Source organism: Barbus barbus (genome assembly GCF_936440315.1).
Source record: "Barbus barbus genome assembly, chromosome: 2".
Classification (NCBI taxonomy): domain Eukaryota; kingdom Metazoa; phylum Chordata; class Actinopteri; order Cypriniformes; family Cyprinidae; genus Barbus; species Barbus barbus.
Window position 1 is genome coordinate 19,625,708 of NC_136730.1, and position 14,125 is coordinate 19,639,832.

Genomic DNA, 14,125 nt, shown 5'->3' on the forward strand with positions numbered 1-14,125 from the left:
CTATCCCTTTAAAGCACAAGAGCTGGCTTTTAGTTTTATTTTTGCTTAGAGAAATGGAAGCATTTGGATACAGCTATAACTATGTGGGCAAACTCTTCATTCCCCCTTGGTGAGTAGTGGCACAAAGCTGCATGGAAAATCCTTTTTACATTCTCTCCTCCCGAGTTCTCCTCCTTTTATTCCACTTTCGCCCCATCACATACTATGGCAAGCCGTTTTAACATTTAATCTATAAGCCGCACTAGTATCTAATTTAATGTTACTGGTATTCATTTTTCAAATACTAGTATATTTTCCATTAAGTACTAGTACTTAGTCATTAACTACTAGTGCTTATTCATTAGGTACTAGTGCTTATTCTTTAGGTACTAGTGTCTTTTGTAAAGTTACTAGTACTTATTCATTAGATACTAGTGCTTATTTATTAGGTACTAGTACTTTTTCATTAGATACTAGTACTTATTGATTAAATACTAGTACTTATTTATTAGATACTAGTACTTATTTCAATAGTGACTAGTAACTATTATATTGTTACTAGTAACACATTTTACATTTTTGCCATTGACTTCTATGGGGATCCGCCATTGAGATATCAACTATTCAGTTTTGACTAGTAAGTATTCCACTAGTGACTAGTACTTAATTTTTATGAACTAGTAGTTATTCATTAGGTACGAGTACGTATTTTTTAGATACTTTTACTTATCCATTAGATACTAGTACTTATCCATTAGATACTAGTACTTATTTATTAGATACTAGTACTTATTCATTAGGTACTAGTACTTATTATTAGGTACTAGTACTTATTATTAGGTACTAGTACACATTTATTAGATACTAGTACTTATGTTTTAGATACTAGTACTTATTTATTAGATACTAGTACTTATTCTTAGGTACTAGTACTTATTATTAGGTACTAGTACACATTTATTAGATACTAGTACTTATGTTTTAGATACTAGTACTTATGTTTTAGATACTAGTACTTATGTTTTAGATACTAGTACTTATCCATTAGGTACTAGTACTTATTCATTAGGTACTAGTACTTATTATTAGGTACTAGTACACATTTATTAGATACTAGTACTTATTCGAAATGTTACTAGTAAGATTTTTTATTTTACTAGTAAATTTTTTAATTGAACTCTGCTGTAGCCATTTGGACTAGTCATAATATAAGACGAGTAAAAAAGCAGATCTGACTAGTAAGATACGAATTGTTACTAGTAGTAATCACAAAAGATACTAGTGTCTAATAAATAAGTACTAGTACCTAATGAATAAATACTAGTATCTATTAAATAGTTACTAATATCTAATGAATAAGTACCAGTATCTAAAACATAAGTACTAGTCGCTAATGTATGCTTACTAGTAATATTTAAATAGATACTAGTCACTATTGCAATAATTACTTGTCAGAAATTAAAAGATGATATCACAAACAGAATAACTACCACTACCTGTTCATTTGGAGATATCTTCCACCTCAATGAACTAGTAAGAATGTATTTGGAGATATCTTAATTCAAACAAATCATGACATAAACACGAGTACCTCTCAACCGACCAATCAGAGTCCACATGGCAATACATACATTAATATGCTGATTTAATTTGATTGTTAAGTAGGGCTAACTGGCTTTGTATGTTAGCCTACCTTGCTAATTGGTTACCATAAAAAACACAAAGAAAAGATTACAAACCTGTTGTCCAACAAAAGTATATTGACATGTTTTTACTCCAAATTCACATCATAACATCAGTCAAGCGTTTGAAATCAGTTCCTTTTGTGATCTGACATGGTTTCATTAAACAGAATGAGGCAGAAATCATGCCACTTTATATTATTACAGTGATAAAGGCTATGTCAATTTGAATTGCATTTTAGACATACTTTTTTTAATAAAAATACCCGAGATGGCTTGAAGAGCATAGATAAAACCATATATTGCTGCAATCATTGTTTATTTTCTTTATGCTTCATCATTAAAAGGTCTATCTGCATAGCTACTAGGCTACATAAACAGCGAAAGCTGAATGTCTTTGTCCATATGGGGGATTTTCTGGAAGGGAGTCTCACTAGTGGAGTTTCGTGAGGGAGCCCTCTGGAAATTACATTAATTGAGTATTCGTTATTGCTCACAAAATAATGAGTAAAAATAGCTAAAATAATTATGAACTTTGAGGTAAACATTTGCAAATCCTTAAATTTTTCTTCAGTGTAGAGAAGTGTAATGGTTTTTCCCTTTTCTTGCAGCTATATTTATTATTATATTTATTCTTAAATACTCAGTTCTGTATATTATAGTGAAATAGTGTTATTACAAAAGTAATATTCCTTATTTTGCTTAATGTTTTTATTTATTGGTATATAAAAACAAATTTGTTGACCAAATCGTGCAGCCCTACACGTACAGAAAACCAGTTTTTTTTATTAATAATGTTTGGCCTTTTTCTCCAAATAAAGAAAATGTTTGTCTGAAAACCATACGGTTCGGATTGTGTGTGCCCTGTACAGAACATTAATGTAAAAACATTCAGTGTCTGTAGCACCAGTGTTATATGCAAAAACATTAACATACAGCCTTGATATGATATTTATTGTTTTTACTGGAGGAACAAGAGGAAAATAACAGATAATAAAATTGGTGTCTTATCTCCATCCTGCCACTAGAGGTCACTCGATGACCAACAAACACATTAGACTACGATGTTTACGTAATTACAGTGTTTACAAAACTGACAAAATAGGTTTTCTATGTGCTTGTGTACAAATGATTGTTTCTTTTGTATGTGGTTTCCACAAAAAAGTACATTCATCTCCTTTCCGTTTCTGGTCTAATCTCTCTCCTATATGTTGCTGGTTCATTAATATTCAACATTCAATTAGCATACTGGGCAGAAATGCTAATTTTAAAAGTACTAGTATCTATTAAGTTCAGGATATCGCTGGTCTAAAAAGTTACTAGTAACTAAAAAATAAGAACTAGTTCTATTTCTAACAAGAAGAATATAAGTAAATACTAGTCACTATTGGAATAAGTACTAGTATCTAATAAATAAGAACTAGTATCTAATGAATAAGAACTAGTATCTAATGAATAAGTACTAGTAACTTTAAAAAAGACACTAGTACCTAAAGAAGAAACACTAGTACCTAAAGAATAAGCACTAGTAGCTAAAGAATAAGCACTAGTAGCTAAAGAATAAGCACTAGTAGCTAAAGAATAAGCACTAGTATCTAAAAAATAGATACTAGTACGGCTTATAGATTAAATGTTACAACGGCTTGCCATACACATACTGTCCCAAGGCTCCCAAGTGGGCCAATAAAATCTCTCCCTGTAGCCACAAGTGTAGCTCCAATGACCCCCAAACCTCAAGAAAATGAATCAGGACTCTGTGAGAAGCTACTGACACGTTTCCTATCAAAGCATTGCCATAGCACAGGACATACTTCTGTGGTCCAGGCCGTGTGATTGATGGGCTTTGCTCTGTATGGACGTAGTAACCATATGGTAAAACTATTCTTGCATTACATTCTTGCCTCATGTTTTCTTTTTCTGGAGACGCCTGAACACAAGCTTAAGGGTCAGCAGAAAAAGGGACACTAAGTGAATCATTCTGTAACTTCAGGATGCTGGTGACCTTGTGAGTATGTTTATGACCTGTGGAACATTCCAGATGTAAAGACTTGGTATTTCTGTGATCCTGACAGTTCTGCAGATTGGAAATATGAGAAAGTCTATATATAGTTTTTGACTGTGTTGTCCAATATGTTTGTGTAAGCAAGGCTTTCTAGAACACAGACAGCTACTGTATATAAATTCCTCATTCATTGATTCATTCATTCACGGCTAGTGTTGTCCCTGGAGTAACCTCTAAATGTCTAGTGTTGCTGAACATGGCAATAAAACATCTTTTAGGATTATACAATACATAATTCTGCATATATAATAATATGCAGTGCACATCAGCTGGAGTGCAGTATGCTAAAAGCATTAGTTACTAAATTACGTTTGACTTGGCTCAGGCTCCTGAAAAACGTCACATCAACCATATATTTAGACAGACATTTAGACAGGTTTAGTGAAACTACATGCTAATTCTTTACATACTTTTCAAAAGCTTTTTAAATAAATTTTATGCATCTTCTGCAAGGATGCATTAAATTAATCAAAAGTAATGACATTTTCATTGTTACAAAATATTTCAATTTCAAATAAATGCTGGTCTTTTAATCAAAGTATCAGGAAAAAAAAAGTGTAATTGTTTCCACAAAAATATTAAGCAGCACAACTGTTTTCCACATGTGGCATTAATCATGTGACACTGAAGACTGGAGCAATGGCTGCTGAAAATTAAGCTTTGTATCACAGGAATTGTAAGATAATTTTAAATCATATAATAGAAAACAGCTATTTTAAATTGTATTTAATGCTATTTTTACTGTATTTTTGATCAAATAAATGCAGTCTTTGTAAGCATTAAAGACTTCTTTAAAAACATTCCAAACTTCTCCAAACCAAAACTTCTGATCAGTTGTGTAGTTACAGTAACCTCACTGGAGAACTAATTTGGCACAAAAAGCTTTATTAACATGCCAGTATTGGTTTAAGAATATACATTTGTTATTTTGGGCTACAGCTTTCTGATATGGTTCAGTGTAAATGCATAAATGTGGCAATAACAACTCACCTGTGACTTTGCTCTCATAAATGGTGCACTAATATTGCAAGATTTCTCATATTTTCGTCTGTTCTCACTGCGGCAGTCTATATGTATTTCAGAGTTATCCTATAAACAGAGACAGAGAGAACAACCTAATCTAACTTTCCATTCACAATTACTATTGCAGATGCATTCCTAAAAGGTCATTAGTATCAATCAAGATCTGAATGGACAATGGAACAAACCAACCAATCAATCCTTATCAGGTATCAAACAACCAACGTAAGCCATCAGAGTGATGTTGTACCTTCACTATAAGGCTGGAGAAGCATAGGTTCGGAGTGTTAGTGATGTTAAGATGAGCTCCATATGCATTCTCCCCTCTGTTTTCCAGACGTACATCTACTACCATCCTCTTCCTGGATCCCTCCATAATGCGTTCAGGAGGTTCTGCTGGCGTCTGACTCCGACATAATAGACTGCCTGCTCGAAACGCCTGGGCACAGAACTGCCTGTGGAAGAAGTGAGGGGCATGAGCATGTGTACGCGTGAGTGTTTCAGCATATGTGTGTGAGCTTTATCTTACTTGCGATTCATTAGATCAGTCTGAGATTGTAACACCAAGTCTGGAACACAGTGGTCATCTTCGTCACACCCGTTCCAGAAGGGAAGCTGAAGATAATTTTTTAGATGTAATTATTGCTATTACATATATGTGTTTTAACATACTTCATAATGAATGCATAGTGCGTGTTAATGTTATTAACAAAAGATATACAGCGTAACAGTAAGGTTTCTCGACCTACAGACACTCACCTGTGTTTTCACTGTAGTCGGCCAGCTATCATCCAGTTCTGGGCCTTGATCCAGTTCCAATAGCTCAGTTTCTACAGTGAATATAATGGGCCTGGCATAGTCTGTAGTTTCCTGTATCAACATTACAATATCATAAATCTCTCAATCTAAATAAATGGCTATAAAAGAATAAACTGGAAGAATATAATCTGCTATTGTAATGCTAGAAAGTGAACTTAATAAAATAGGAATGCTGCTATTGCAACGGAAAATCTGAATGAACAGAAAAGAAAGTACATATAACAGAACAAACGAGTTGTCATTGTAGATTATGTTATCATTACCAATGATTTTAAATGCAATGCAAATGCCCTCTTATGACACTTTGGTGACCTTAGAGGTGAGAGCTAACCATGACGTGGAAGTAGATGTGGTCACACTTCTCCTCTCCAGGAAGCAGTGTGAGATTCTGTGGCTGCTGGCGATCTGGGTCATCAAACACGGCTCGAGGGTTGAAGCGCTTCTCCTCAAAGAAAGCATTGTAGCTAATAGCTAGGAGAAGTGGAAAGAATGGATTGAACATACAGTGAAATATTTATCATTTAACATTTGTCATATTTATCGAAATATTTATTAAATATTTAGTTACTTATCACTTTGCACATCATTTACAATTAAATGGTAGATAACGTGTTGGAATATGAACTACCATGCAAAAGTTTAAAGTTGGTAAAAAAATTTGAATGTTTCTGAAAAAAAGTCTTATGCTCACCAAGGCTGCATTTCTTTGATCAAAATACAGTAAAACAGTAATGTTGTGAAATATTATTATAATTTAAAATAACAATTCTAATTCATTTTAAAATGAAATTTTTGGATTCTTTGCTAAATAGAACGTTTAAAAGAAGACCATCAATTTTAAACAGAAATCTCTTTATGAACATTATGAATCTCTTTACTGTCACTGTTTGATCAGTTTAATGCATCCTTGCAGAATAAAAACATTAATTTCTTTTTAAAAAATCTCATTGTCCCCAAACTTTTGAATTGTAGCGTGCTCATGTATTGGTTTGCATCATTGTTACATTGAAGGCATTAGTTATCACCAAATGAAAGAAGCATAGCATCAACTTTATGGCCATTTATTTATGGGCATAATAGTGCTCTACCATGTGTGGACTACAGACAGATTTAAGAGACTCTAGAGATGAAATTGATGATACTCAGGAGATCTGAGAGCAATTTTAGAGTTCTGAGGCCTTAAAAGACATATAATCAAATCTTAAGGGAAACCCTTTTAAGAGACCTGAATGACGTGAGGATGTTCGGCTAGCCGTCAAGGTTCAAACCCGAGTTTGCTAAAAGACAATTTGAACCTTGTTCATGGGCTGAGAAAAGCCTATAAACTTATTATCCTACTTTTTAAAATCTCATAAATTTGAAAAATGTGTACCAATAAACAACACATTTAAAAGCTTAACATATTCAAAACCCTCCACATGCGAGGAGAATTAGTTCAAAATAAAATATGTGCCTTCATTTGTTTTGTCCCAGAAGTCAGATCCCCCTGGATGACCCTAAAGACTAAGACATGACATCTCTCTGAGACCATTACATTGGTTTCACACCCGTGAAATTTGTGATGGAGATGCTCTGGGGTCGTGAAGGTTAACTAAAAACAGTTGTGCTGCTCTGTGGTCCCATGTGTTAAGGAACCTGACCTTCCAGCACATGTATTTCAAAGCAAACCTATAATGGTTACCAAAGCCTTAAGCAGAGGTGGTAGTAACGAGTTACATTTACTTCGTTACATTTACTTGAGTACATTTTTTGGGTAACTAATACTTTTAGAGTATATTTTAAAATGGGTACTTTTACTCGAGTATATTTTTAGAGAAAACAATGGTACTTTTACTTCGTTACTGTGGGCGACTCTCCTCTCGTTACTTTATCTTAATGAAATACAAGTTAAAAATGCTTCAGTTTATTCCAAAGGCGCCGTCTACTTTTCTCTGGGCAATGAACGATGCCCATTCGCGAATGATTCATTCTTCTGAGTCGATTCTGTTTAAAGACTTTATCAAACCAGTTGGCAAACCAGTGAATCGGTTCGCGAATCAGTTTGAATGATTCGTTCAGTTCCCTGCCGCACGCGCTGAGTCTCTGAAGCGGTTCTCTCTCAGATAACAGAAAATTTAAAAACATCAAGAGCGCTGAAGACGTGGCTTTGGATTTACAGTCAGTTGAAAGCAAATCTGCAAAGGCTTGTTTGCTAGAGCTATATGAAGATCTTTATTAGATGAACACCGCGTGTGCTGTCTACTGTTCCACAGGTAGGCCTATAGGCCACGATACCACTATGACATCACCAGTTTGTTGTACATGTACCTTACATTAAATACAAATGTATAATTTATACATTAAATAAGCTGTCATAAAGTATGAAATGAACACCCGCGGAACCCGCTTTAGCTCTGCGCAGCGGCGCGCGGCCTGTTCTAGACACAATTAATATTCATATTTTTACAATATTTACGCTTGCAAAAATATAGGCTACATTTGTTTACATTTTGCAGAACAGAAGATCCGTCAATATGCATTTGTTTCGTTATGTTCAGAGCAGTCATGTGAGGAGTTTTCAGAGGTTTCAGTGTCAGAGGTTATAGGATAATACATAATTAATTTACTTTAAAATATAATTTAATTCAGTGATGCAAATCAGAATTTCCATCAGCAGTTACTCGTTTTCGGAGTCATATGATCCTTCAGAAATCATTATAATATATTGATTTATTACCAGTGTTGGAAACAGTTTTGCTGTTTAATATTTTTTGGAACCTGTGACATTTTGTTCAGGATTCTTTGATGAATAGAAAGCTAAAAAGAGCAGCATTGATAATAAATCAACATATTGGAATGATTTCTGAAGGATCATGTGACACTGAAGACTGGCGAAAAAGGCTGATGAAAATTCTGATCTGCATCACTGAAATAAATTACATTAAAAAATAAAACAAAAATAAAAATATTTTGAACGACACACACACACACACACACACACACACATTACATAAATGTAATCTATATATCTAAATAAAAATAGACTATATTCAGTACCTATATGATCCAAAGTAACTAGTAACTAACTACTTGAGTAGTTTTTTTATCCAATACTTTTTTACTCTTACTCAAGTAACTATTCAGACGATTACTTTTACTTTTACTTGAGTAAATATTTCTAGAAGTACTTTTACTTTTACTTGAGTACAGTTTTTGAGTACTCTACCCACCTCTGGCCTTAAGTCAAACTGCATGTGTCAAACACTAACTAGCCCTGTCCTGAGGGACTGAGGCATTTTAATAGTCGAAAGTCTGCCTCAATTTGTGCTTCTACTTAGTGTTCTTGCACAGCAACTACTTAATGTGTAGGGCATAAAACACAACTTTGATATCTATAATATCTGCGGCCATTTAGGCCACTGATCTTGTCTGCTGTTTTAGAGACTTTAGATTCCAGACACAGTATTACACATGCTAAAAAGATTTTTATACTAATTTCTTTTGTTATTTCAGCCAGAGTCATCATACAATGTGTCTGCTTTACTTTTAAATTTCCAGAGCTGGCTAAGCAGCTTTTCTTTTCCATTCCCAAGGTAAATCTTGAATCAACAAAGCAACAAAGGAAAGATCAAGAGATTAGTATATGTTGAACAATTCATCACTACTGATGATATCTTTTTCATGCTAATACGTGGCATACTTGGCAGCGGAACCTTAACTGAACTACACTGGATATGCAGCTGGTCGGTGGTATGTAAACCTCGCCAGCTGTCAACTGTTTAGCTTTAATGATACTGTAACCAAGAGATACTCAAAGTGAGTCAAACGGCTGCTTTCAAAGCACTTCCATAACTTCCTGTTCTCCAAAACGATTTTCAGTATAGAGTGTTTTTGGGTGAAAGCTAAGCTTTTCACCCTTTGACCAAAGAACTGTTGCAATCCAGCTGTACAACTGATGTGGTCGTTTCACAAAGATCATTTTATTTACATAAGTTCATAAATGAGCACCGATTTCATAAATGAGCAACAATCTATAGAGATTAAATGTTTTATATACCAATTTATGTCTTTAGAAAGACTCAGAAAACATAAAAGTTCAGTATTTTTATTTATTTACAGTCACAGTGGTATTTTAAATTTGTTTGATAAAAATATTAAAACTGACCTATTTCCTGTGAGGCTCTGATAGGAGTCCGAGCTGTGATATTCAGGCATACAATAGCTGACATGCAGGTCACATCTTTTCCTCCTCTCCGACAGTCTTTATTGAATATGTTTATCTTGCTGGGCTCAAATCGAACAATAGCATGGATTTGGACAACACTTCGAGACCTGCAGCACAGCAAAAATGGTACATTATTGTGGTATTTAAGGGGATAGTTCACCCAAAAATGAAACTTTTGTCATCATTTACTCACCCTCATGTTATTCCAAACCTGTTGTTTCTTTCTTATGTTGAACATAAAAGAAGATATTTTGAGGAATGGTCCCTATTGACTTCCATAATATTTATTTCCCTACTATGGAAGTCAATGGAGACCAACAACTGTTTGGTTCTTCAAAATATCTTCTTTTGTGTTCAACATAAGACAAAATCTCATTAAGGTTTGGAACGACATGAGGGTGAGTAAATTATGAGATTTTTAATTTTTGAGTGAACTATTCCTTTAAGGAGAGTGTAAATAACCTTGTGTTAGAAACCCACCACAGAAGTACTGCAGCACCAAGGGAGCCCACAGCTAGATCCACCAGGTCATCTCCATTCATATCCATCTTCCCATGGATACTACGACCAAAGTACTGCAGACCCGGGGCCAGCTGAATAGCACCAATCCTCTGACAGAGAGAAAAGATGGATGTAAAGTCTTGCCATAATTAACTACTCAAAGCAAATAGATGCAGATTAATTAACACACAAGAGAGTAGCTGGACATTTATGCAGTACCTGTTTATACTTCCTCAGTATTCTGTTGCGTTGGCCATGGTAGATGTAAATGGCTCCTTTGTGGTCATCCTCTAATGGAGCCCCTATTACCACATCATTAAATGAATCCCCGTTGAGGTCAGGCACAGGGGCCAGCGCAGAGCCGAAACGGGCATTCTGACCTTGATCTAAAATCTCCAGCGAGCCCTCCAGTATGAAACGAGGCTGATGTGAAAACAAGCAAAAAAGGCTGCCATGAGGGAGGATATAATTTAGTTACAGCATGATGAGAACAAAATCAGCCTTGGTGCTCCATAAAAGTTGATAGCTTGTACACCAAAATTGGCAGAGGCAGGGGGTAAACTAATAGGTTCTCAATGCAACAATGTTCAGATAGTTTGCTCTTTAATGAAGTCAGCTGACCCCACAATGCACTGAAAACGCACTGGATTGTACTCTGTCTATGTGTGGATATAAAATCCTATTTCTACATTGGATGCTCATCTAACCCATAATTTGTTGCTGCTTTTGCTTAAAACTGAAATTTTGAAGTCTTAATAAAAAAAATAAAATACATTGGGAATACAGTATGTTTAAATATTATGGTTTAAAAAAAAGATATAAAATACGGAAGTTCTAAGCGGCCATGCATTATTATAAATTTTCTGTCTTTTTTCTCGTGAAAGTTGTTTTGTCGTTATCACGACTTAATTTTCTCTGTGTATTCGGCATGAGAAAATGCTATAGAAGCAGCATCATCGCAGCAACATGGATGATCGTATTCGCTTTTACTTTGATCAGGGACTCACTCAAACTGAAATAGCTCTGTGTCTGTCAGTGATTGACGACTTACACATAAGTGTTCGACACTTGAAGGAGGCTGTCGGGTCTGCAACTTTATCGTCGAAGACAATATAGCGACCCTGATTTTCTTACGATAGCTACAATTACATCGTGAGAAAATGGTTTTTACGTTGAGATAAACAACTTTCGTTATGTCGAGATAACGACAAAACAACTTTCGTTATGTCGAGATCACGAGAAAATTAAGTCGTGATCACAAGAAGACAAGACAGAAAAATTATAATAATGCATGGCCGCTTAGAACTTGCGTATATAAAATAATCCTATTTACATGAAAGTTTATACTGCTGTTGGGCAAATATTTTCAATGCAAACTTTTAATGAGAAATTAGAGCATTTTTTATATTTACTGTATATCACATTCCAATCATGAATAAATGTAGAAACTCTGAGAAGAGGCTATTTATGAGGGAAATATCCACTTAGGTCATGGATAAGAGCTAAACTTTTCTGTAACCAGAGACAATCTTTTGAGGAATTTGTTATCCAGATCCAGAGACCACGACGACAACCCACCATGTGTTTATGTAAGAAATTTGGGCGACATTGTTGACTAAATCCAACAAATCGAAAAAAGTCTCTGCTTCACAGAGACTGCGTTAAATGCAGTCTCACATACAGTACATTTTAAGAAATGCAAAAACATTTCACAAGACTGAAAAATAGAGTTTTAAATTGTTTTAAGCACAAACATTCACTATTACAGTCCAAACCAGACTCCCATGGTCAAATTAACTCCTGTATTATCACTTAAGGTGAGGTCATTTAGCAGGTATTTGTGCTTCTGAAATCAATTAGTTTCAAATGGGTGGAAAGTTTGAGAGAAGGTGCAGTTTCTCAAAGCAAAGACTGTTCACGTCAGCCAAGTATTTGGGAGAGTAATTAGCCATGCACATCACCCTCCTCCTAAAATCTCTCTCTCTCTGAAAATATACGGCTATAGATGACAGACATGTGAAATCAGTTGTTTTCTCAGCCTTCCTATAATAGCATCAGAAGAGAAGAGAAGAGAAGAGAAGAGAAGAGAAGAGAAGAGAAGAGAAGAGAAGAGAAGAGAAGAGAAGAGAAGAGAAGAGAAGAGAAGAGAAGAGAAGAGAAGAGAAGAGAAGAGAAGAGAAGAGAAGAGAAGAGAAGAGAAGAGAAGAGAAGAATGGTGTGCATAATAAACGGACAGTATATACTATACATTTTCTGAAGGGCAGTGACATTAACCATGATATATTATTTCAGTAAAAGATGACCAGCACTGTCGATGTGCCCAGTGTCTGGATGCAACCTGAGGTATTGTGGTCTCCTGGTTAAGGCCGTAAGGAAATAGCTTATACGAGCTAAATGAATAAAGATGGAGATCTGCTCTATTCACAGCATTGCTCTTGCATGTGCTCCAGCTTTTTCCATTTATTATAGCAGCTCTCTCTCTGTGAGCTTCATATAATTACATTTCAAGGGGGAAATATTTTCCTGCTGAGTTCACCCTCCACTACTCTCTGATGCGAAGTATGGCAGGTGGCAAAAGCCTGTCTGTATTTACGTGAGACCATTAATGAGGAAGTGCATTAATGCACAGGCACAGTTTTGGAGCTTGGATCCCTCGGCTTTAAGACAAGATGCAACATCTGTAGTGTTGTATTCTGGGTGAGAAGTAAACAGGAGGTAATATAATAGCTAGTCAATAGCTAATTAACTTGTTTTCACAAGAATATGCCGAAGGGCTGACGATACTTTACCTGCTCCGTGACTCTGTAGATGTAGACTTTGCCCTTTTCCCAGCCTCCACTGAAGAACATGGGCGCAGCCACCAGCAGGTTATCAGTCACTCCATCATCATCCAGATCCACTGGAGCAATCTCACTGCCGTAGTATGACCCAATCTGCACAAACACATCCATCAAGACCAAAATGATTACTAGTGGTGCACAAAGACAAATTTAACGACTGTGAAACACCTCACTTGGATATGCACTGAGGTAAGCATAAAAATGCATGAAAACACATGCATACTTGCATTGTCCTCTATGTAAAACTAATATGCTTATAATTATATTTGATAATGTCTACCAACTTAAAGTGAATAACATGAGGACAGAAATATGGCAAATATAGGGTGAAATAAACATGCCATAATATGGTAATGTAAGTTCCATATGAAATCTCATTCCAAAGTCTTTACAGCAGTTGGTCAAAAAAAAGGTTTTAGCATAATTAAATGGACTACTATCACTTTTCTTTATAGATATGAAGTCACATGACAAAATAATGCACAGTTAATAGGGTTATATTTAAGGCTGTTTACTGTGGTGCTAATCACCTGTTAAATGTTAATCTCCTTTAAAAATATTCATTATCTGTGTGTTTTATTTGTGAAAATTTATTTGCATGCTTTAGGATTGTGATGAGAAGCACATGGGCTGTGTGGGATAAATTTGCAGTCTAGACAGTCCACTCATCGCAAATGAAAGCCAGGAAATAAATGTTGCAAATTGAAAACACAATGACCAATTGATCACTGCTGTTTGAATAGTATGAGTACTTCGATACAGTTAAACAGGACTGCTGTAAGCACACAAAAGCCTTGAAGAATGAGTCCGAGCAGCACTGAATACAAACACTGTGCGCTGCAAGTGTTTTTAGTTTCATTACCTGCTGTCCCTTGAGTGAGTGTAATATAGTGAGCTCTCCAGTATTTTTCAGGGTGAAGATGATGACCTTGCCCGTGTGGTTAAACCGAGGAGCTCCTGCAACATATAACTGGCCACCGCGAGCTGATACCACTGATGTCACTGTGTAACCTACAAA

General features: G+C 35.4%; 1 protein-coding gene across 1 annotated transcript in view; it reads right to left on the minus strand.

Moving 5' to 3' along the window:
- Positions 1–14,125, minus strand: part of LOC306884456 (integrin alpha-11-like) — a 52,099-nt gene that overhangs the window by 11,622 nt on the left and 26,352 nt on the right. Inside the window, exons 12-21 of the mRNA XM_079440327.1 lie at positions 13,970–14,118; positions 13,057–13,200; positions 10,487–10,690; positions 10,247–10,377; positions 9,707–9,873; positions 5,894–6,033; positions 5,503–5,613; positions 5,273–5,358; positions 4,994–5,198; positions 4,714–4,812 (exon numbers count right to left, since the gene is read on the minus strand). Of these exons, the coding sequence (XP_079296453.1) occupies positions 4,714–4,812; positions 4,994–5,198; positions 5,273–5,358; positions 5,503–5,613; positions 5,894–6,033; positions 9,707–9,873; positions 10,247–10,377; positions 10,487–10,690; positions 13,057–13,200; positions 13,970–14,118 (1,436 nt within the window). The remainder of the gene's footprint in view (positions 1–4,713; positions 4,813–4,993; positions 5,199–5,272; positions 5,359–5,502; positions 5,614–5,893; positions 6,034–9,706; positions 9,874–10,246; positions 10,378–10,486; positions 10,691–13,056; positions 13,201–13,969; positions 14,119–14,125) is intronic.